The sequence below is a fragment of the Myxine glutinosa genome, chromosome 11, assembly GCF_964187855.1.
Source record: "Myxine glutinosa chromosome 11, kmMyxGlut1.1, whole genome shotgun sequence".
NCBI lineage: Eukaryota > Metazoa > Chordata > Myxini > Myxiniformes > Myxinidae > Myxine > Myxine glutinosa.
In genome coordinates this window covers 130,368,566-130,391,109 of record NC_136271.1, presented here as the reverse complement: position 1 = coordinate 130,391,109, position 22,544 = coordinate 130,368,566, and the positions used below count along the sequence as shown (strand labels likewise).

Sequence of the window (22,544 nt, the reverse complement as noted above, 5' to 3'; positions counted from 1 at the left end):
ACAACATCGTCACAATGAACGTTATGCGAACACGAATGTTATGCAGGAGTCCAAACCTGAGAATGCTGGAGACCAAAGCTGAAATTGGGAAAACTAAATAGCCTGTTTTACTCCTGGGGATCCCAGGATTACCCACCCAAAATATCGTTGCGATCGGTTCAGCAGTTTTTACGGTACCTTCGAACGGACAGACAGACAGACAGACGGATGGACATTTGGTGAATTATAGTAAGATATAATACCTCAAAAATATTAAAGGCACAGCCAACAAAAGTTGTGCAAGAATCTCCTTTCCCAATTTCTGGAAAAGGGAAAAATCGTATTCCGCATGAGGCTTGAGGATCGTGGTATAAATAGAAAAGTCTAGGGAGGGAATTGACAACATGGACCAATTATATTCAAGCATGGCACATCCCCACCTCCACCACGTGTCTACCTTTGCACATGTCTGAGATGCGTTCACGAAAGACGTTGTGGCCTCTTTCATCCACATGGGTCCGGAGGAAGTGTTTGAAACGGTTGTGGATCTCAAGACGTGGGGCAGCCATGGACACCCACTCACGCACAGAGTGCCCTTTCATGTCCTCCAGATTCTCGATGCTCTCAATCATCTGGAAACAGGGAGGCCAGACAAGAGATCACAATACCTGCTGTAATGTGTTGATGGTCTCTCAGATACCCACTAGTTTTTCCAAAAAGGAAATCTTTGCCCTTTTTGCTTTTACCAAAACCTGTATATCCAACCAAGATAAACAACTTCCTGCAAATGCATATTCTCCATAAAAAACGGACACAAATAAAAAGGCAATTGTGCCAATCTCAAATCAAGAGACACACAGCCATCTTTAACAGCCTGTTAACCATAATTTTGTATTTAAATAGCGGGTAGGGGGAAAGGTAAGTTGAGGGGTGGATTGGCAGATGCAGATAAGTGAGATAGAAAGGTAGTTGCAATTCACTGCAGTTCCCTTGTTCTTGTCATTTTGTTCCTTACCTCTTCATCATCTTCGAGACCTTCTGCAGCCCTCTCTGCTAACCGTCGTTTTCGCGAAGGTGCGCCATCCTCTTCATCACTGGATTCTAAACAAGTAAATAATATAGTCTTCAAACTACGTTAAGTTTAACATAACGCGACACAGTTTAACATGACACTTTTATATGATCTTTAATCTGGCATGGAAGGATGGCTTAGACTTAAAGGTAAGCACACTCGCCTGTGAGCTGTCTAGCCTGGGTTTAAATATCGACCCGGCTATAAACTGGCCTCCCAGGCATTGGTCACAAAGTGTGTCATCCATTGGACGTTAAGCCAGGTGTCCCGTCTGCTCATATTAGTAAATGTGTTTTGTAGATGGGTTTTAAAGATCTCATGGTGTCTTTCATGAATAGGATGCGACACGTCATTAGCACCGTGAAGAAATTACAAATTCCTGCCTGAATGTGCAAGGGCGTTGCATCAACAGTACGGCCGTGCCACAGTAACGAGAGAACGAGCTCAATTGAGATTTGCATCCCAGTCCAATAGACATTCGCGAACGACCTTTAACCAACATCATTGGCACGTGTCTTCATCCCCCCCCTCCCTCCTGCCCCCCACCACCTCTCTCTCTCTCTCTCTCTCTCTCACCGTAAAGCAAGCCCCTTCCTGTCCGGGAGGCTCCCCAACCCTGGTCACGATCTCGTTTATCCAACTTCTCTTCCACTTCAATTCGGGCCCCGAAAGAGAGCTCAGACATCGAATCGGCATCGTCCATGCCCTCAGGCTCATACTGGTCCAAGCCCGATATTGGCCGGTAGTCGCTGAGGGATTGTGAGGTAATGAGAATAAAGAAAGATCCCGGTTAGGTTTTCATCATTTAGTGGGTCATAATTAAATAATTAAACACACAGCAGAAGGCAAAACAAAACATGAAAACCAACGATGAAAGATTTTAAAGCATTGTGCAAAAGACCCCAATAAATCGAGACACAATTGCGAAATACAGGCAACGTTTCCTGAAGAAAATGATAGCCATCTAGGTTTTGGCAAGAAATGATTAATGAACACTCCCAAGATAGGTGTAATGGAACAACCAAGTACTGCACAACGCATAGGAATGCATGTGCGCACACTGCCAGGAGTGTTAGACAGATGATGTGCAGGACATAATCATGTATCGTAGCTGGAAATGAGTGCCAATTACACTGCATGGGTTAATTTCGTATTATTTTTGGGGAAAACCCAGTGCAGTGCAGCTAGTTGCTTGCTATATACTGTGGACATGCTGCACACATAGTGCTCTGACTAACACAGCTCATACTCTAACAGCAAGCAATGGGATATCGTCGTACTAAAATTCAGGAAGTATCTGTTTGATTGTGAATTTATTAGACTTCAATGCACTCCTAAACCGGCTCAATTAAAATGGCTTGTTGTACTCAGGGTGTGCACGGTGAGGTTTGAGGTGGTAAAACGTCTGGGGCCGATTACCCCATGCGTATTTCTGGGGTGATTACCCCGTGTATAATGCTGGAGAAACTACCCATCCATCAAAATGGGCTCTTTGCTAGTTTTATCAATGGTTACAAGAATCGACAAAACACACATTACATAGAAGTGAATACTTACTTAACACACAACCCTTTCGTAGGACCAAAGATGTTAAAAAAATAACATTCACCGTTTTAGGCTTAGGTGGTTCTTTATGTGTGAGAATCGACCCCGATTCTCAGCTGTTATCTCGGTTCCGGTTCTGTGCCTGTTATGTTGCATATTGTATGTGTTTGTGTAGTGTGCATACTCTTGTACTGAAGTCTGTTGGTGATGTGTTACTGTATATGAATGTGCAATGTAGCAGGGAACTTGTGTGTGTCTGACTTCTTTTCGGCATGTGGTTGTGTGTGTCTGACTTAAAGGTTTAATAGGGGAGGAGTGGTGGGGGATTGACACATTATAGAAGGAAAGGGCCACATTTTATAAGTTTTATCTGCTTCAATACAACAAGAGACGTGTAAAAGCCCATTTCTATTTATTCTACACAGGCGAGGTACCCATGCTATGCACGGGGGGGGGGGGGGGGGGGGTGGGAGGCCAAAATCTCAATTGTACTGAGAAATTGCCGAAACTGCGAATGCATTTGCACACGGAGAAAGATCCCTGCATCGTATGGATGCAAATGCAAAATCTCAATTGTTTTGAGATATTACCGGACCAGTGAATGTTTCCACATGCAATAAATGGCAAAACTCCTTATGCCGAAAACGTGAATGAGTTTACATTTGGAGCGAGAGCAGTTTCTTATGGGTGGAAACTCAAAATCAAAATTGTAATGAGAAATTTATGAGACCTCCCTCACCCCCACCTGAGGACACCCGCTGGGACCCCAAAAGGTTCCACAAAATGTTTGGTGGGGAAAGCCCCAAAACTGAGGGATTAGTTGGTTAAAGATGCTTAATCTATCGTTAATGTTTACTCAGTGAATGTTTGGCATGAAGCTATACACAAAAAATTAACTGTTAGGGGCCTGTTAGGGAAGGTGAAGGATTGTGGAGTAGTGTGGGGAGTGGCAGCACATATGATGGAAAACAAAATAATATCTCCAGTATCATTCATATTTGGCAAATACATTATTGCTTTGCACAAATTAAAATGAGTTAAATATTTGGTGGAGATATGAGCATTGATGAGAAAGAGATTTAAAGCTTTGGCTGTGAAAGCAAAACAGCTGTCATCACAATATGTGGTTTGGAATCACAGCCCCCAACTCTCTCTCTTCATAAAATCTCTATCAAATTGCCAATTCAAACTCACCGTTCCATATTGTTTTCAAACAAACCTTCCCCCGATTCATCTGCATCTTCGTCTCCATCTGCACCTAGCAAGGCGTCCGTTTCATCTTCAAAAGGTGGCCGGTCTCTACCAGGACTGGATGTTACTGGATCTTCAGTGTGCAGGGGTTGCGAAGGACTGCTTGGAGCCAAAACAGGATCTGAATCCTGGGAAAAATACAATGTCAGAAGGAACAAGAGGGAGGCCATTCGATCAGTCAATCTGTAATATCCACGGTCCCTTTGGTACTTATCTGTTATCTCATGGTGACAATTAATATTGTGAATCAATTAACATTTTGGTGAGGAAGAAGTTGCTCTGAAAAAAAACTTGCCTTCTCTTCCTGGAAAGCTAATCTGACCAAAGGCAAGCTCAGTGCATTCCAAAAAGTCCGCAACAAGTGCCACTCTCAGGAGAGCCAGGAAACATCTGTCCAACCTCAAAAAATGAACTTTCAAACTTGTCTCCCTCCTCTAAAACCTGGTAGCACCTTGTTAAGTCTATCTCTGGTGTATGCTCCTCTTCCATCCCTTCCCTCACTTCAAATGGTACCACAGATGAATCCACCCGTGAGAAAGCCGAATGCCCCAATTCCATGTTTGCTTCCAAATTTTGTGTTTCCAACCCCTCAATATCGGTACCCATTATTCCCCGTCGTACCCAACTGCTCCTGGAATCTGTGTCTTTTGCACCTGAAAAGGGAGAAGATTCTTTCAACCCTCAACTCTGATTCCGATTCTGCAACTGGACCGGATGGCACCAGTTCACGTGTCCTAAAATCCTGCTTTGCTGGTCTTTCCCATTCATCCTTTGCCGCTTTCACCCTGTCATTTGCAAGAGGTCATCTTCCATCTTTTTGAAAATCCACCAACATCACTGCATGACATAAAGAAGATGCAACAACAAAAAAAAGATCCCCTTGACAGCCCCATCAGCTTACTTCCAATCATCATCAAGGTCATGGAATCCATCATTGCAGTTGATATGAAATCCTTCCTTTCCTCGAATAATCTCAACTGAGATCACTAATGTGGTTTCAGAAAAGGTCACTCACCTTTGACTTGCAGCTTCTCCTCTCACGACAATGGATGGAAGCCCTCAATGTTAGACATGAGATCAGGGCCATTTATCTGGACATATCACGTACCTTTGATAAATCTGGCATCCTGCCTTACTCTCCAAGCTCTGTCTATGGCGTTCAAGACCAACTCCACACATGGCTTACTGACTTCCTCTCCTCTCGTAGCCAACGTGTCCTTTCATCTCCTTTCCTTGACAAGGCTGGACAGGGCCAGTGCAAGGGTATTTGGCACCCCAGGCGAAGCTTCAGCCTTGCGTCCTCCCCTTCCCCCGGGGTCCACTATCAACTCATGCATTAGTATGAATAAAACGCCTCGTTTATAACTCGGACGGCATTCGGTAGGGTGCACACCTCCGCCAGGCTGAACAGTTTCCATTTTGTATTCCACCGACAGGCCAGATCTGGATCCGGAACGAAACCAAAATGGAATCGGCTTGTTCTTATCACCTAACCAACTCATTCACCTAGTTTTGTCACAACTCGGTCACAACTTTTTCAGATATCATGATATATTGTATATCGTTTTTGGTCCCATCTCACAATGTTGAAAAATCACTTGGAAAATTTAAAAATTACCGGATCTTCACCAAAATCTAATCAATTCATCCTCGTCACACAAACCCAACCTATCCAACATATTTCATCTAAATACGAGTACATCCACAACTTTTTGAGATATGGTGCTGCGTACAGTGTTTGGCCATATCTCTTAATGGTGAAAAAAATCACTTTTAAAATTCTCAGGTCCGGATCTTCACCAAAACCTAATCATTTCGTCCTTGTTACACACACAATCTGTCCACAAAATTTCATCCAAATCTGTCCACAACGTTTTGAGATATCCTGTTCACAGACAAACAAAAAGACAAACAGGGGGTGAAAACGTAATCTCTGCCACTGAAAATTACAAATTTATTTTCCAAGAAAAAAGTTAATCTGATACCGATTGTACATATATCGTCATTGTGCTACACTTTTCAAAGGATGTGTGCATGAAGAAATGCACATTATAATGTGTAATATGGATCACGTGATCTCATGCTATGTGTTCCAGAAACAAAGTCGATCAAGATCATTTAGAATTCTACTTTCCGTGCTTTCAGTTTACCAAACGTATAAACAAGTCCCATGACGTGAATGTTTTCTGTAATTTAATGTTCTATTGACAATGTGGAGAGCCCAACAAGTGTTTGTTGCATCATTGAGGAACGAATGTATGTTTTGATCAACTTTAGCGTGGAAAAGCCTCGCTCACCATTGGCTACGCAAACTGTGTGGGTGAAGAGTATGTGGAGAGCAATAAATGTGTTGGAGACATTATCTGGGAGCTTATGTTTGCAAACAAAGTTCAAAAGGGGGGGGGGGGGGAGGGGGGAGATCTCGCGAGATCTTGGAGACGGTGGCAGGGGTTTTCGACGGTCCACACGGTCTCCACGTTTTTCAAAGTTAAGTCTGTTCACAATTGTATTTTGTCGAAACTGTATTTATCGTTCGGTGTGTGAACTTATAGTGTCCCCCTTGGAAGTTTCTCGGTGTTTATCTTTCATAAATTAATCGTTTGTTTGCTGCGTCGCGAGCAAGGCCTTGCAGCCTCAGCCTTCCCCCGTCGAAGGTTGTTCCTTCCTTCGCTGTTTTGCTAGCTTTTTTGATTTCCCCTTCTCCACCAAACATCTACTATTTGTCTAATGTTGTAACCCCCACACCCCCCCCCCCCCCAAAAACAAACAAAAAAACAAACAAAAAAAACTTTTATTTCCCTTTCTCCTCGTGTGCTTTTGCCTCTGCCCACGTGCGCTGTCTCGCCCCGCCCCCATTTTCCCCTTGCCTTCCACCTTTTGCCCTGTTCAAGTGACTCGTGGTCGTCGCTCTAGGCTTCCTCTCCCCATTGGTATTTTTGTGAATAGAAGATTGTTCTTCACAGTTCTGTTTAAATATGTTTCAACTATCCCCTTCAGTGTTTTATTCAGTGGTTTATTACAACACGCTGTTTTTCTTCTTATTTAAAAGGCTCCTTTCAATTTCCTCTTCAACTCATTCCATTTCAAAAAAATATTCAATCTCTTATGATTCCAAATCACTCCATGCTCTAAATTCTCATTTATTCCATCCCTCCTCCATCGTTCTTAAACGAATCGCGAACTTGAAAATCACAACAAACCCAATTTGTTATATATGTTCATCTTTCATTAATCATCCACTTTCTAAACTCCCCCCTTGCCCCTCCCCTTCAAATCTCCCCCCCAACCATCCCTCCCAAATTCTCCCTCCTCCCACCTCCTTCTCAAAGCTGCCTCCTCCACACTTCGTCTCCCTTCTATGTCATACCTCCACCTCCCCCAACCTTCTACTTTCCTCTGCCCCCACCTCAAACAAACTCTCACTGTGCCTCATTCCATCACCATCAAACCTTTCGTCCTCCTCATCCTTCCCTTTCTTGTAACTCTTCTGTAATCTCTGACACACTATCAACTGCTCTTCCTGCATCCCCCTCTCACCCTTCATCTGACCCTACCCCTCCCCTCCCCTGCACCCGATGCTCCCCCTCTCTCCTCACTAACGGTATGGACCTCAAACATCCGGGGCCTTCGCTCAAACCTGATTGATCTCTCCATTCAGGTTGCTTCTGAAAATCGAGACTTGATCTGCTTAACAGAAACTTTCCTCCTTCAAGATGTCTCTGATTCCTTAATATCTCTTCCTGGTTACTCCCTCCTCCGGTACGATAGACCTGAGCCTCGTCCTGGTGGTGGGGTGGCTATCTTTATCAAAAACTCTCTTCCTCACTCTCCCTGCACTGCCCTCTCTCCACCCCACCCACAGGAGTACCTCTGGCTACGGCTTCCTCTCCGCTCCCACCTTTTGTTCATATGTGTTCTGTACCGTCCTCCAAACAGTGATGACTCCATTTACATTTCTCTGTCGGACAACATGGACCAACTTCTATCAACTCATCCAAACTCTCTCTTCCTCATATGTGGCGACTTCAACGGTCATCATGCCAGCTGGCTGGGTGTGGGTTCATCTCTCACCAGCCATGGCACCTCAGCAAAGGACTTCTGCGACTCATTGGGACTGACACAATCTGTCAATTTCCCGACCCGGATCTCAGTCAATGGAGTATCTTCTCTTCTGGACTTGGTTATGACTAACTTCCCTGCAAATGTATGCTGCTCTTCTTCTGCTCCAATCGGTTCTTCTGATCATGTGCTTGTTAAAGTGGACATCTCACTGGCCATTCTCAGAGAGCCTCCTCAGCGCCGACGAGTCTGGCATTTCACTCAGGCCGACTGGCACGGTCTGCAAGCAGCCATCAATCAACTGGACTGGTCTCGCATCTCCAATGCCTCTGACATCAATTCTTCCTGAGAATTCTTCCAAAGCAAACTGCTCTCTCTCATGCACAGATTTATCCCATCTCGTCTTCAGTTGTCTTACCCTTCCTCCCGTCCATGGTACACTGAATCTTGTGGTGAGGCAGTTGCCCTGAAACAACTTGCCTTTGCGTCTTGGAAGGCAAATCCAACTGAAGGCAATCTCAGTTCCTTCCACCAAGCTCGAAACAAGTGTGTTTCCACCCTCAGGAGTGCCAGGAAGCACTATCTCTCCACACTCAAGATTGAACTCTCAAACCTGTCTCCTTCCTCCAAATCCTGGTGGCGTCTGGTCAAATCCGTTTCTGGTGTTTGTTCCCCCTCCATCCCCTCCCTTACCTCAAATGGCTACACAGTTGACACCGCACGTGACAAAGCCGAATGCCTCAACTCTGTGTTTGCCTCAAAATCTTGTGTCCCAAACCCATCTCTCTCTGTTCCCACCTTTCCCAGTCGAACCCAACTGCTCCTGGACTCTGTGTCCTTCTCTCCTGACAAGGTGGAGAAGTTTTTATCAAACCTCGACTCTGATTCTGCAACTGGACCAGATGGCATCAGCCCTCGGGTCCTAAAATCCTGCTCTGCCGCTCTATCTCACCCTCTCTCTGTTCTTTTCACCCTCTCTTTTGCTCAAGGTCATCTGCCAGCATCTTGGAAATCAGCAAACATTACCGCTTTACACAAAAAGGTGCAAAAACAGATCCTTGCAACTACAGACCAATCAGCCTGCTCCCAATTATCAGCAAAGTCATGGAATCCATCATTGCTTCGGATATCAAATCCTTCCTCTTCTCCAATGGCTTGATCTCTGATCATCAATTTGGATTGAGACCAGGTCATTCTACTCTGGACATGTTGCTTCTGCTGTCTCAACAATGGATGGAGGTCCTCAATGCCAAACAGGAAATCAGAGCTGTCTCACTTGACATATCACGTGCCTTCGATACGGTCTGGCACCCAGCTCTGCTCACCAAACTCACCTCCTATGGTATTCAGGGAAATCTCCACTCATGGCTTGCGGATTTCCTCTCTGGTCGTAGGCAACGTGTGGCCCTGAATGGATTTCTCTCATCTTCCCTTCCTGTTCTGGCTGGAGTTCCCCAAGGTAGTGTTCTGGGCCCTGTGCTATTTCTGGTCTTCATCAATGATCTCTCCGACTCTCTGGAAAATCCTCTCTATCTCTTTGCTGATGACTCCACTATCTGCCGCTCCATTCCTCATCCCTCAGATTGGCAGTCTGCAGCCTCCTCACTCTCTGCAGACCTGGACAAAATCACAGACTGGTCAAACAAGTGGAACATGTCTTTCAATCCTGACAAATCTCACACTCGTACAATGTCTCTCCGAAAGGACCGACTGGACAACCCTCCCATCTACTTTCTCAACAATCCTCTCCAAGAAGTTCTGTCGCTCAAGCTTTTGGGTCTCACTATCTGCCATGATCTTTCTTGGGAAAACCACATTTCCAAGCTGGCCTCCAAAGCCAGTCACCAACTGGGCATCCTCCGTCGTGCGAAGTCCTTCCTTGGCACACCTGAGCTCCTCACCACATACAAGGCTTTCATCCGCAGCTCAATGGAATACTGTTCCCCCCTCTGGGCTGGTGCTCCTGCCTCACACCTTGCTCGGCTTCACGCTGTTGAGGCCAAAGCTTTCAGAATCATTGGAATCTCCTGCGATGTAGTCAACTCTGAGGGCCTTTCACTCACTCACCGCAGGCAGGTTGGTGGTCTTTCTGTCTTCTACCGACTCCTCTCCGGCCTTGCTCCCCCAGCTCTCTCTGTGCTCTGTCCCCCCAATATTCCTTCAGGTCACACAAGATCTGCCTGCAACCCTCTTATGGTTAAACTGCCAAAGTCTAGGCTCTCTGCTCACCTTCACTCTTTCATTCCCCTTTTCTCCCGCCTCTGGAACAAACTCCCCCACTCCCTTCAATCCCACTCCTCCCTCCAGGTCTTTAAAACAGCTGTTCACCACCATCTCTTATCTTCCCCCATCGAAAACCTTGATCTTTTCTACCCCCGGTAATTCACCCCAGAGTCCTTGCAGTGTTCATTTGTTTTTATTCCTCTCCCACCTCCCCCCAAGTCCTCCCGATGTCCCTGCTCTCAAATGTTGTGTTTGTGTCCTTCCCCCTCTCTCCCCATCTTGTCTGCCGCTCCCCTTGTTTTTTGTGTTTTGTGTGTCGGTTTGTCTTTTTGTGTGATTAATGTTAGCTCTTTCACGAGCCTCGATCTTGTATTAAAAAAACAAAAAACTAGAACGGGCACTCGGTAGAGCGCATACCTTCGCCGCAGCTACTGTTCTGTACTTGGCATGGGAGTGTAGGGAACAGAACAACAAAAATACGATTTTGACCTTTTCGTGACCTTGACCTTGACCTTTGACCCGATTGCTCCCAAAATCTAATCAAATGTGTCCCGTATAATAACCAATCATCCCACCAAATTTCATGCAATTCGGTTGAATACTTTTTGAGTTATGCGAATAACATACACACACACACACAGACATACAAATAAATACACAGCGATCAAAACATAACCTTCCGCTTTTGCGAAGGTAAACATGTTGAGGTCACGCCAGCTTTGGAAGTCTTCTTGCAATGGCTCGCCATTCACTCGACGTCCTCAACAAATTATTCTTACACCGAACTCTCTCCACCAGATACCCCTGGATCGTGCACCATTGGTCTCCCCCCGGGCTGCTTGAGCCTGTGAGACGCCGACCCGTTACCAGCAGTTTTCAGGTGGCGTTCTGGGTTCTTACTTCAACACAGGGGCTGAAAGGATGGCCTGGACAGACGTACGCACACTCGCCTCCAAGCTGACTAGCCTGGGTTTGAATCCCGACCCAACTATAAGCTGTCATCCAGGTATTTCACAGGCACGGCGATTCATCAATGTGTGCGCCGTCCCTTGGATGGACGTTAAACGAGCATCCCGGAGAGTAGATAAGCTATCACCTGCATACCAGTGTACCATGCTGAAATTCCTGCCCTAACCAGCAGAGGGGCACTGCATGAAATGCACAGCCATGCCCCCAGCGAATGAGACCAGTCTTCAGACTTGTGCTGCGCATGAACAAAGAACGTCAACGCACGATCACAAGGTGCACTTTTGGCGAGATTGTGAGGAGGGAGGGGAGGAGGCTACCAGGCATGCATAACATGTTACATGTCATGAGGTTACATGACAGTTCATGCTAAAGGAAAAACACATCGGCAGATATTTCCTTAATCATTTATTTACTTGTAACATGAACAACAGGAAGAGATATGAGTGACCATGAACAACATGAGATACCAATAAACATGAACAACATGAGGACATATCAATGAACATGAACATCATGAGGACATATCAATGAACATGAACATCAAGAAGACATATCAATGAACATGAACATCATGAGGACACATGAATGAACATGAACATCATGAGGACACATGAATGAACATGAACATCATGAGGACACATGAATGAACATGATCATGAGGACATATGAATGAACATGAACATCATGAGGACATATCAATGAACATGAACAACATGAGGACATATCAATGAACATGAACATCATCAGGACATATCAATGAACATGAACATGATGAGGACATATCAATGAACATGAACAACATGAGGTCATATTGTTACGTGCTCCTCCCCAAACCCTGGCCACAGTGTACCTCCGAGCCCCAAAAGGAGTCACGGCAGAAAGATGTGCTATTATTTGTGCCAATGACCAATGGTGAAACCACACCAATCAGTTGTTACAAAAAAACAAGTATTGTATTAAGATCACACAATAATAACAACTTGCACAAATACAATAAACCTCAGTTGCACAACAAACACCATATAATCCGATGATGGTACCACCAGTTTCTTAACTCAATAACTCACAGTACTCCACGTGAGCGAAATGTAACACCCCCAAAGTCACTGTCACGACACCAGGCCAAAGTTGATCCACGCTCCGGTGAAAACAGGGAAAAGGTCGTATCGAGACCTGAACCCAGGACGGCTGACAGTCGACGCTGCAGAAGAGCCGCTGGGTGCGTGTCGGGCCAACGTCGGTCAGGCAAATGTTCACCCAAAAGGCGACTGGGAATTCACACCTTCAGTTCACCAGACAAGGATGCTGATATGAATGAGCAGCGGCTCCCAAGCGGAAAACCGCGAATTCCCAATCGAAATCCACGACACACGTGAGAACCAGGCTAATGGCTGGTGTGTGGTGAAATGGCTGGTGCGAGGTGAAATGGCGGACGGGCCCGTAATGGAGGCATACCGGCTCTCCAACAATGATTCACTTTCGGAACCAACCGCCAAAACCCGTCAGGCAGGTTTATCTGCCACAGTAATATCGACTCTGTCACAGGAATCCCTTTCCCGGAAAAACCAATAGTCGCTCGTGACCAACGTCCACCAGCGTCCGCTCGAAAACCTCGAAGCAGATCGGCCTTTCTTTCCCAATCTCACTTGAACCGCTTCTTCTTCCTCCTCTTCCGGTTTCTCCCGATCCATTTCGTTTTTCTTTTAAAACACTAATTTTTACTTTGAAGACAGTTATCTTCATTTCACACCGAAACTGTAACAATAATAGTACATTAAACTAAAAATGCTTCAAGTGGATGACAACCACAAAGACGGAAGTGACGAATCCGTCACACTCCCCACCCTCAAGAAAGAAAGTTTGAACATAGTGAAAACTTTCTTTTCATGCAACAACCCTTTTTAACAAACAAAAGTTAAACTCACACCCAAATGATCAACTCGTGTGAGCAACAATAATTAATATTCCCCAGAAGAAAGCAACAAAACTTCCAAACAACCTACAGGAATTTTCAAAGTTAGTTCACTCTGGATAAAGCATCGGCCACGACATTGTCCCTGCCCTTTACATGCTCAATTTCCAAGTTGAACTCCTGCAAAGACAAACTCCATCTCATCAACCTCTGATTTTTATTTTTCATTTTTTGAATGAAGGTTAAGGGGTTGTGATCAGTGAAGACTTTTAACTCTGGATTCTCTTGCACCCCGACTATAGGCACGACAGGTGAGACAGGACCCAATTTTTTTTTTTCACAGGCTTCCTCTCATGATATTTCTTCAGTCGGTTGACATGACACAGCTGCCGCTTTTTCCGTCGGTCGGGAGTTGTCACCACGTAATCTGTTTCATTAACACTCCTTTCGATTGCATCGGGACCAAAATACCTAGCCTGTAGTGGCTGACCTGGAACAGGAAGCAACAGGAACACCCGGTCCTCAGGACTGAAATTTCTTATCTGAGATTTCTTGTCATGTCTCACTTTCATTTTATCCTGTGTCACTTTCAGGTTTCTTCTCGCAACTTCACAAGCCTTTGCCAATCTGTGCCAAACCGTTGACACATACTCTACCACTGTTGACTGCGACTCCTCCTGTAGCCACTGTTCTTTCACCAATTTCAATGGTCCTCGAACTGCATGTCCAAACACAAGTTCAAAAGGACTGAATCCCAATGACTCCTGAACAGATTCCCTCGTAGCAAACAACAATAAGGGTATTCCCTCATCCCAATCCTTGTCACATTCAAAACAGTACGTTCTGATCATATTCTTCAATGTCTGGTGAAACCTTTCCAAGGCCCCTTGGCTCTCGGGATGGTAAGTACTTGATCTTACTTGCTCCACTCCCAACAGGTGTACCACTTGCTGAAAAAGCGTTGACATGAAATTGGAACCCTGATCAGACTGGATGACCTTAGGTAGGCCAACCAAAGTGAAAAATTTAATCAAGGCCTTCGCAATAACTGCCGCAGTAATTTTTCTAAGAGGCACTGCTTCTGGGAACCTCGTGGAAGCGCACATGATGGTCAGCAAATACTGATGTCCAGCCTTAGTTTTAGGTAAAGGGCCTACACAGTCAATAATGACTCGGCTGAATGGCTCTTCAAAAGCTGGAATTGGTTTTAAAGGTGCAGAGGGGACTTTCTGATTAGGTTTACCCACCAGCTGGCAAGAACGGCAAGATTTACAGAACTCCGCCACATCACGTCGCAATCCTGGCCAGAAAAAAATGTACCAATATTCTGTCACATGTCTTGTTCACTCCAAGGTGCCCGGCTAAAGGTGTCTCATGTGCCAAACTCAATATCTCCTTCCGGTACGGCGGTGGCACCACAATTTGGTAATGAACTTTGCACTCATCATTTGCTGGCACCTCCGGTGGTCTCCATTTTCTTATGAGTATTTCCCCTTTCATGAAGTAACCAACAGGTATCTTCATAGCCTCTTCCTCTGTAATGGCTTTACCAATCAAACTCCGGAGCTCCGAATCTCTGTGTTGTTCTTCAACAAGTCTCTTTCGGACAAGCACCGTTTGTTCAGCCTCGTCCCCAGATGTCTCCGACGGACACTCCATTTTCTCTTTTGGTCCAGATGCCACCTTTTCCTTAGGTTCCCTGATGTCACTCCCTTGCCTATTATCTCTTCCAGACTTTTCCTCCAATATCTCTATGGAACCCAAATCCACATCGCCTTCCTTCTCCTTCTCTTCAGAGCACTTCCTACCCATAGCACGAGTCACTGCACAGGATGGAAAGATACCCGGAATCTCCTGCTCTAACTGTGCTGTGTTATTTTCCATACTGGGCTTTTCAACCAACATCGGATTACCAGAAACTCGACCCCCGGCCAAATCATTCCCGATAATAAAAGAGATTCCCTCTACAGGAAGAGTGGCTTATAACCCCACAGTGACCAGTCCTGACACCAATTCAGACTTTAAATGGATGACATGAAGAGGAGCTTTAACATAGCCACCAACCCCATGTAAGAGAACACTAACCCCAGTTGCCGTCTTCTCCGACAATGGTAAAATACCCTCAAGCATCAACGATTGATGTGCTCCTGTGTCTCTCAATACCCTAACAGGTCTCTGGTTAGTTAAGTCCCCATCCAGTGACACAAACCCCTCAGAAATAAAAGGTTTGTAACCCTCTTGGACAAGGTCGTTCTGTGATGCCATAACGTTGGCATGGGAACCTTCACAAGGCACCGTCCTCAAAGGACGATTTCTCGCATTGGCCAACGCATTCGGAGTTGCACTAGCCTGACTCCGCTCATGATTTTTCCTTTTCAGGGCGTAACATTGGGACATCAAATGCCCAGGTTTCTTGCAAAAAGTGCAAGTAGGCCCGGAGGAAAAACTCGTGGTCTGCCTCGGGCCCCCCGGAAGTTAGGTATGCCTTGGAACTGCAGTCTTCTGATCCCTAAAAGTCGCGGTATCAGATTTGTCCCCATAGTCCTCTCTCGCCCGCCTCCATGAAAATTTGTTCTCCGATCCTGATTTACAGTAACTCCCCTGGCTAACTCTCAGCGGGAAATTAGGTTTGTGGAACCACATCCAGTGAGTCAAGGCATAGTCATCTGCCACTGTTGCTGTCTCATACAACTCTGGTACCTTTTTTTCGTCCAGATGCACTTTAATGTCCACGTGGACACACTGTTTGAATTCCTCCACCAAGATGAATTGTCGTAAAAGGTTGAAGTCTTTCCCAATCTCCTTCGAGTCACACCACCTATCAAACATAGTTTCCTTCATTCTGGCAAACTCCACATGGGTCTCACTCTCCCTCTTCCTGGCATTCCTAAATTTTTGTCGGTAAGCTTCAGGGACCAATTCATAGGCTTTGAGAATGGCTTTCTTCACTATCTCATAATCTGCACATTGGTCAACGGTAAAGCTGAATAGATATCTTGAGCTTGTACTAACATAACACTTTGTTATGTTAGTACAAGTTATGTACTGTTACGCAACCGTGATTAACACCACAGTTACGGATGGCCGATTGCGAGACTTTAACTCCCGAGGCGAAAACTCAATGGCGGATTCAAGTTCAACACAAAGTTAAACGCGCGGAATGGCGCACACAGCAAAGCTCCCCCCCCCGCCGCCTTATCTATTAAAATCAAACACCCAAGAAACTGCGTTCAGATATATACAGAAAATAATACAAGGATTTATTATGGAAAAGTGAAGACAGTGAAAAAGCCCGCGCCGGTAATACTAATTAATCGAATAAGCCTAAATTGGGATCCCAGACACAACAGATATCAAACACGATACGAGGGAGGTGAATACGAAAATAATACGTCTCGTCGTTCAAAATGTACGCGGATGCGGCTTATCTTGTCTGTCTTTCGTCGTCTTTGTGGCGGCCGTCCAACACCGCTCCTTTCGGCCCGATCGCACACCACGAGGTCCCTCGCTCCAAGCACCACGCGTCCGACGCAGGCCAGCGGCTCCACACGAGGCCGATCTCCACAAGGTCCGTGCACCAAAGGTTCGACGTAAGCTGCACAAAGCAAGCGAACTCCACTTGGCTCGACTCTCTTTTGGGAGTGCTGGCAGCCAAGTGCCAACTGCCAACGAACTGCGACCAACGAACCTCGAACTGCTCACGAACTGTTGCGAACTCCCGTGTGCTCTGTGTGTTACCGAACTCTCTCTCTGCGAACTGCCACTGTTCCACGAACTGCCTCAACTCCCAACTGCTCGGTGTGCTCGGTGTGCGAACGAACTCTCCACCAACTCTGTGTGCTCGGTGTCCTCGGTGTGCCAACTGCCGACTGCTCGAAATGGCGTCCGACCGTCGCATATATTGGTGGCCGATGACGTCACATTGGCGCACTCCTCAGCCAATCACAGCCTCCCAACTCGCCGGCTCGCCCCGGCCACGCCCTCTGCGGCATGCTCCACTCTCGCTCACCGACCCCCGCCGCCTTGTGTAACACGTGCCAGGCGAGGTTTGTAGGCCTTGGAGGTGTAAACGGTGGCGGTGTTTTTGGCCTGGTGGTGTCCATTTATTACGAAGTCATTGTCAGGGAAAGGAATTATTTAATGTTGCGCTAAGGACCTAACTAATGTTTATGTGGTTTGCAGTGCCATAATGGACAAAGGTTTGACTACTAGGTGAGACTCACAGGGGCGTTACCTTTAACCCCTCACTATTTAACACTCGAATCTCCAGGTAGATCCAAAATCATAAATCTTACCCCGACAAACGCCTAAACATCAATAACTTATTACATGTAGAGTCCCTGTCACGACAGCCGAATACCTACCTATTCAGATCTACCTAGCTCTAGATGTTGCTCTACCAAATTCATAACACAGCCCCCCCCCCTGGAACCGTAGCTCCTGCAAGGTTCACCGCAGGGCTACCATTCCAGCCTTAACACTTACTGTCACACACTTAATTAACCTATGAAATAAATCAGGAAGGGCTGTGGGAAGTGAGTCGGACTACCTACCTACACTTCCTTAACATGCTGAACCCCTTAACCATCATGCAAGTATGTACATTGTCTTCGTTGTTCCTGTGGAGGGAGGAAACAAACAACACACAACACTAACTTAACCACAAAACTTAACCATCTTTCCAAAACTCAAAACTCTAACCTTTGTACATACCCCGGTCTACAGACCGCGTCCCCCGGTGGATGCCACAAGACTCAACCTTACCTGCGGGGCCATCCCCAATGCATCCCCCTAAATTTCCACGGGCCCTGTCCAGATGTTACAGGTGAGTGACACGGCTCGGTGGATTTCGCCCACATTCATGCAACCAGACCCCTTAACCACTCATTCTCATTCCATAGGTCATCAAGGCATTTCAAAAATCAACAAAGCACTTATTTCAATACACCCCCTGCAGGACCATGGCATTGATGTCATTCACGTGTGTGTGCATTCCTCAACTAGGCAGCGGGGAGGTACCGCACAAAAAGATGGTGGGGGCGCATCAGGCTGTGGTGCCCGCAGTCCCAAAAACAAGTCAACCGACTTACAAGTTCATTGCCCCCCCCCCCCCCCTTTACCTCTTGGCCCCGTGACAGCCCAACAGCCCCTTTCCGCCGTTACCTCGCCGGTGAGGGTCTCCACACACACCAGGCTCCTTTGCCTCCTGCTTTCGCGCAGCAACACGGGTCACCGGGGGACTTCCTCACCCCGCGGCGCCCAACCAGACCCTCCACCGACGAGCTCCAATTTCCAGTTACCACCGGCTGCCAGGGGTAATTGCCGCAGAGGGGGGCCCGCAGGCATCGCTCCTCAGAGCTTGCTCTGTACCTGCGGACACACACACCTTCCCCACCCACAAGACCCCAAAACACACTTCCTCCCCCGCTGCCATTCAATTCTCCACACAACTCAGCACAATTCAGTACAATTCCATAGATGGTGTAAAAGGTGTTACAAGGCTTGCCATGGCCTGCCACATGTGAAATCCCCCAGTTCACATTTAAACCATCACACATTTCCAAAAGCACAAGTATCACCCCTCATTATCTCCAATAATCATCACTCACTCTCCAGGTTCCACTCTCACGACCACATCAAAACACCTAACCACAATACAAAAACATACGCCACCCACAAGACACTGTGGCTCCCATTCCATCCCCTCACCGGCCATGTCATCACTCTCACCCGCCTCCCAACTCCAATTTACATGTCCCCAATTTCCAAAGCAAGTCCTGAAGCCTGGGACAGTACTCCTCAAAACACTCACCTCAAGTGCAGGTAGTTGCAGGTTGGTCAGGTTCAAAGTGCAATCCACCCATACAATTCCCAAAATTTCACATTGGGCCTACCAAATCCTTCCAAATTTCTCTTTTGTCCCCACTACACTGGCAGGTATGTGGATCCGCATCCAACGGTGATCATCACTACACAACTACCCATGGCCACGACAGCTCTGCACCTCTACCGTGCAAGGGTCACCGGGACAAGGTGAGCAGTCAAAACGCCAACATGGCCCATGACTGTCCATAAGGGTGCGACCCACCATCCATCCTTCGGCCCCCCTGCGAGGAACACAGCTGCAGCAGCCCCAGCTGGCCAATGTGGTGAGCACTTGCTGCCACAACACACACTACCGCACACACAACCTCGGCCCTGGGGGGCACGGTCGCAGTGCGTGGCATCCCTACAGCCACGTCCCCTGCACCTCCCCATCATCCCCCAGTCCGACTACAGAACTGCAGCCCCCCAGTGCTCACCCACACTTGACCACACCAAGGTCCAGTCAACAGCCATGCTCCACCAGGAGACTCACCCATAAGACATGGTCCACACACCTCGGACATGCACAGCACCACGTTGACCCTCAGGCTACACAACTACATCCCCATAACCCCGCGTCCCAAATATCAGCACAGTTGCCCCCGCAACCAGTTGAAGCTGTGTCCTGCTACCCTATTAATTTCATCACAGCCTCCAACACTTTGGTCTACACACCTGGATCAATAATGGCGTCACTGTACAGTGTCCACCATGGCATTTCAAAATCCACCCTTAAATTTCCATCTAACCCACAGATTACCCATGCCAAACATTTGTCACCTTTTACTAACCTCACCAAAGATGGATGCTTTGCCATACACATGCCAGCCGAGCATGGCCCATATGCTCGGCGCTTTACACATCTCCCGATTCACATCCCCATGGCTCTCTTCCCAACCCGAGAGTCCATAAATCATAACGGAGCATCTGTGGAAGGTCACTCACACCATCACGTTCCACAGATGCCCCAATGGTTGTCCGGCAGGCTATCTCCATCCCTGTCCATTCGGTTTGACCCGCGTCCATAGACCAACCACCATGCCAGGTCACCACATGCTGGTTGTACCAGAGTCCCTGGAGGAGAGTGCCAGGTCGCATGCCCGGGTGATCACTACATCAGGCCCAAGCTGGCCGTCCGTAGTGCCACCACCAAAGCGCGACCCACAACATCTCCCCCTAGTGGTCCTCAATATTTGCCATCCCAGGCTTGAGAAACCACCTCGGACCTCCCTGGAGGTCTTAACCCCCACCAGGGTCCGGTGACCCTGCCGGCCCGAGCCACCGGCTCGGATGGCGCCCCGACGGACAAGGGACGCCACACTCCACCAGACCCCCCGTGGGACCCAGGTCGTACCTCGACACCCAAGGCTGGACCCCACGTCCAAATCTCGCCATCACAGCCCCCCAGCTGGCTGGCATACCCAAATTTTGAAAGAGGCAACTTTTGCCCGAGGCCATCACCCATGACCTCTCCATGTCCAAATCCCGCAGCCCGGGGACCAATCCCCACCATGGCTGCTCCAAATCAATTTCCCATTGTAATTTTATTTTACAAATTTTCATTCCCAATGCCAAACCGCAGCTGCAGGGAACAACCTCTACCACCGGTTGTTCTGCCCCTCCCTGCAGTTGATCCAAATTCCCTACAGGGACCAAATCTCCAGAAGCTCTATCTCCCGATCCTCCAAGATCCAAATCCAGCCCGGAGCCAACACACTCCCCCAACTGGTTGTCCAATTTTGGAGCCTCTGTTTCCAAATAGCAGTGTACAGTGAGCGTCCCCTCGGTCATTCCAACCACCTCCTCGGACCAACTCACCTCATCACCCAGGCTCCTTTGGGCCTGAACCAGCTCTACCTCCATGGGACTGTCACAGGTCTCCAGCCGCTGGATCAAATCATCCTCATCATCATCATCATTACAAATCATTCCTGGCCCCGCCAGGCTTTGATCAATATCCCCAATAAATACCCGGTCCGGCTCTATCGCATGGACCCCCAAAAACTCTACCCCCTCTTGCTCCGCACCACCGCCCTGGTGCTGCACAATTCCAAATTCATCCCCCGGTTGGGGTGTTGTGACATCCACACGGTCCCGATAAACAACCAGGCCAGAATGTGGGAAACATTCCCCTTTCAATCCATTAATTTGGTCACTCATGTCCTTCAGTCCTTCCCTCCATTCCTTCCCCTGCGACTCCATTTTATTTTCCAGCCCTTCAATTTGTTCCTCCAATCGATCACTCATTCCCTTCATTCCTTCCCTACATTCCTTACTCATTTTATTTTCCAGCCCGTCAATTTTATCATTTATTCCCCGACTGGCTCGCTCACTGTTCTTTTCCATTCCTTCAATTTTTCGAAGCAATTGACCCAACATCTGGTCGGTTGTCGGGGCCGTTCCTACTGCTCCCGACTCCCCGGTGGGGGAGGGGGATAAGTTGGTGCTCGGGACGAGGGAGGTTCCAAGGCTCACCTCTGCATCTAATTCCCCTATTTCCGGCTCACTCCCGACGCTGACGGAGGCCTCGCTGCGTACTTCCATCTCATCGACCTCCGACATCCGCTTTTCGGAAGGTCGTTCCCCGCGCGCGTATTTATTTCAATACCAAAAACACAATTTAAATTTGACGAAGACGCGATATCGCGCTCCGTTTGCCCGATTGATTATTAAATTTCTCCGCCTCACCTATAAAAATTTTGCGTTCGAACGTCGGGCGCAATTCACGCCCGACCGTGTCGATGTCTCGCCGCGGACAAAAAAATTTGTCCGACGGGTTCAAATCCCACTCCTGACACCACTTGTTACGCAACCGTGATTAACACCACAGTTACGGATGGCCGATTGCGAGACTTTAACTCCCGAGGCGAAAACTCAATGGCGGATTCAAGTTCAACACAAGGTTAAACGCGCGGAATGGCGCACACAGCAAAGCCCCCCCCCCCCCCCCCCCGCCGCCTTATCTATTAAAATCAAACACCCAAGAAACTGCGTTCAGATATATACAGAAAATAATACAAGGATTTATTATGGAAAAGTGAAGACAGTGAAAAAGCCCGCGCCGGTAATACTAATTAATCGAATAAGCCTAAATTGGGATCCCAGACACAACAGATATCAAACACGATACGAGGGAGGTGAATACGAAAATAATACGTCTCGTCGTTCAAAATGTACGCGGATGCGGCTTATCTTGTCTGTCTTTCGTCGTCTTTGTGGCGGCCGTCCAACACCGCTCCTTTCGGCCCGATCGCACACCACGAGGTCCCTCGCTCCAAGCACCACGCGTCCGACGCAGGCCAGCGGCTCCACACGAGGCCGATCTCCACAAGGTCCGTGCACCAAAGGTTCGACGTAAGCTGCACAAAGCAAGCGAACTCCACTTGGCTCGACTCTCTTTTGGGAGTGCTGGCAGCCAAGTGCCAACTGCCAACGAACTGCGACCAACGAACCTCGAACTGCTCACGAACTGTTGCGAACTCCCGTGTGCTCTGTGTGTTACCGAACTCTCTCTCTGCGAACTGCCACTGTTCCACGAACTGCCTCAACTCCCAACTGCTCGGTGTGCTCGGTGTGCGAACGAACTCTCCACCAACTCTGTGTGCTCGGTGTCCTCGGTGTGCCAACTGCCGACTGCTCGAAATGGCGTCCGACCGTCGCATATATTGG

The 22,544-nt window shown here is 47.6% G+C and overlaps 1 protein-coding gene across 1 annotated transcript in view; it reads right to left on the bottom strand.

Annotated features, from left to right (window-relative positions):
• The window catches only part of MCM2 (minichromosome maintenance complex component 2), a 71,389-nt gene that overhangs the window by 38,171 nt on the left and 10,674 nt on the right, over nucleotides 1–22,544 (bottom strand). Inside the window, exons 2-5 of the mRNA XM_068131079.2 lie at nucleotides 3,791–3,975; nucleotides 1,628–1,800; nucleotides 995–1,080; nucleotides 437–611 (exon numbers count right to left, since the gene is read on the bottom strand). Of these exons, the coding sequence (XP_067987180.2) occupies nucleotides 437–611; nucleotides 995–1,080; nucleotides 1,628–1,800; nucleotides 3,791–3,975 (619 nt within the window). The remainder of the gene's footprint in view (nucleotides 1–436; nucleotides 612–994; nucleotides 1,081–1,627; nucleotides 1,801–3,790; nucleotides 3,976–22,544) is intronic.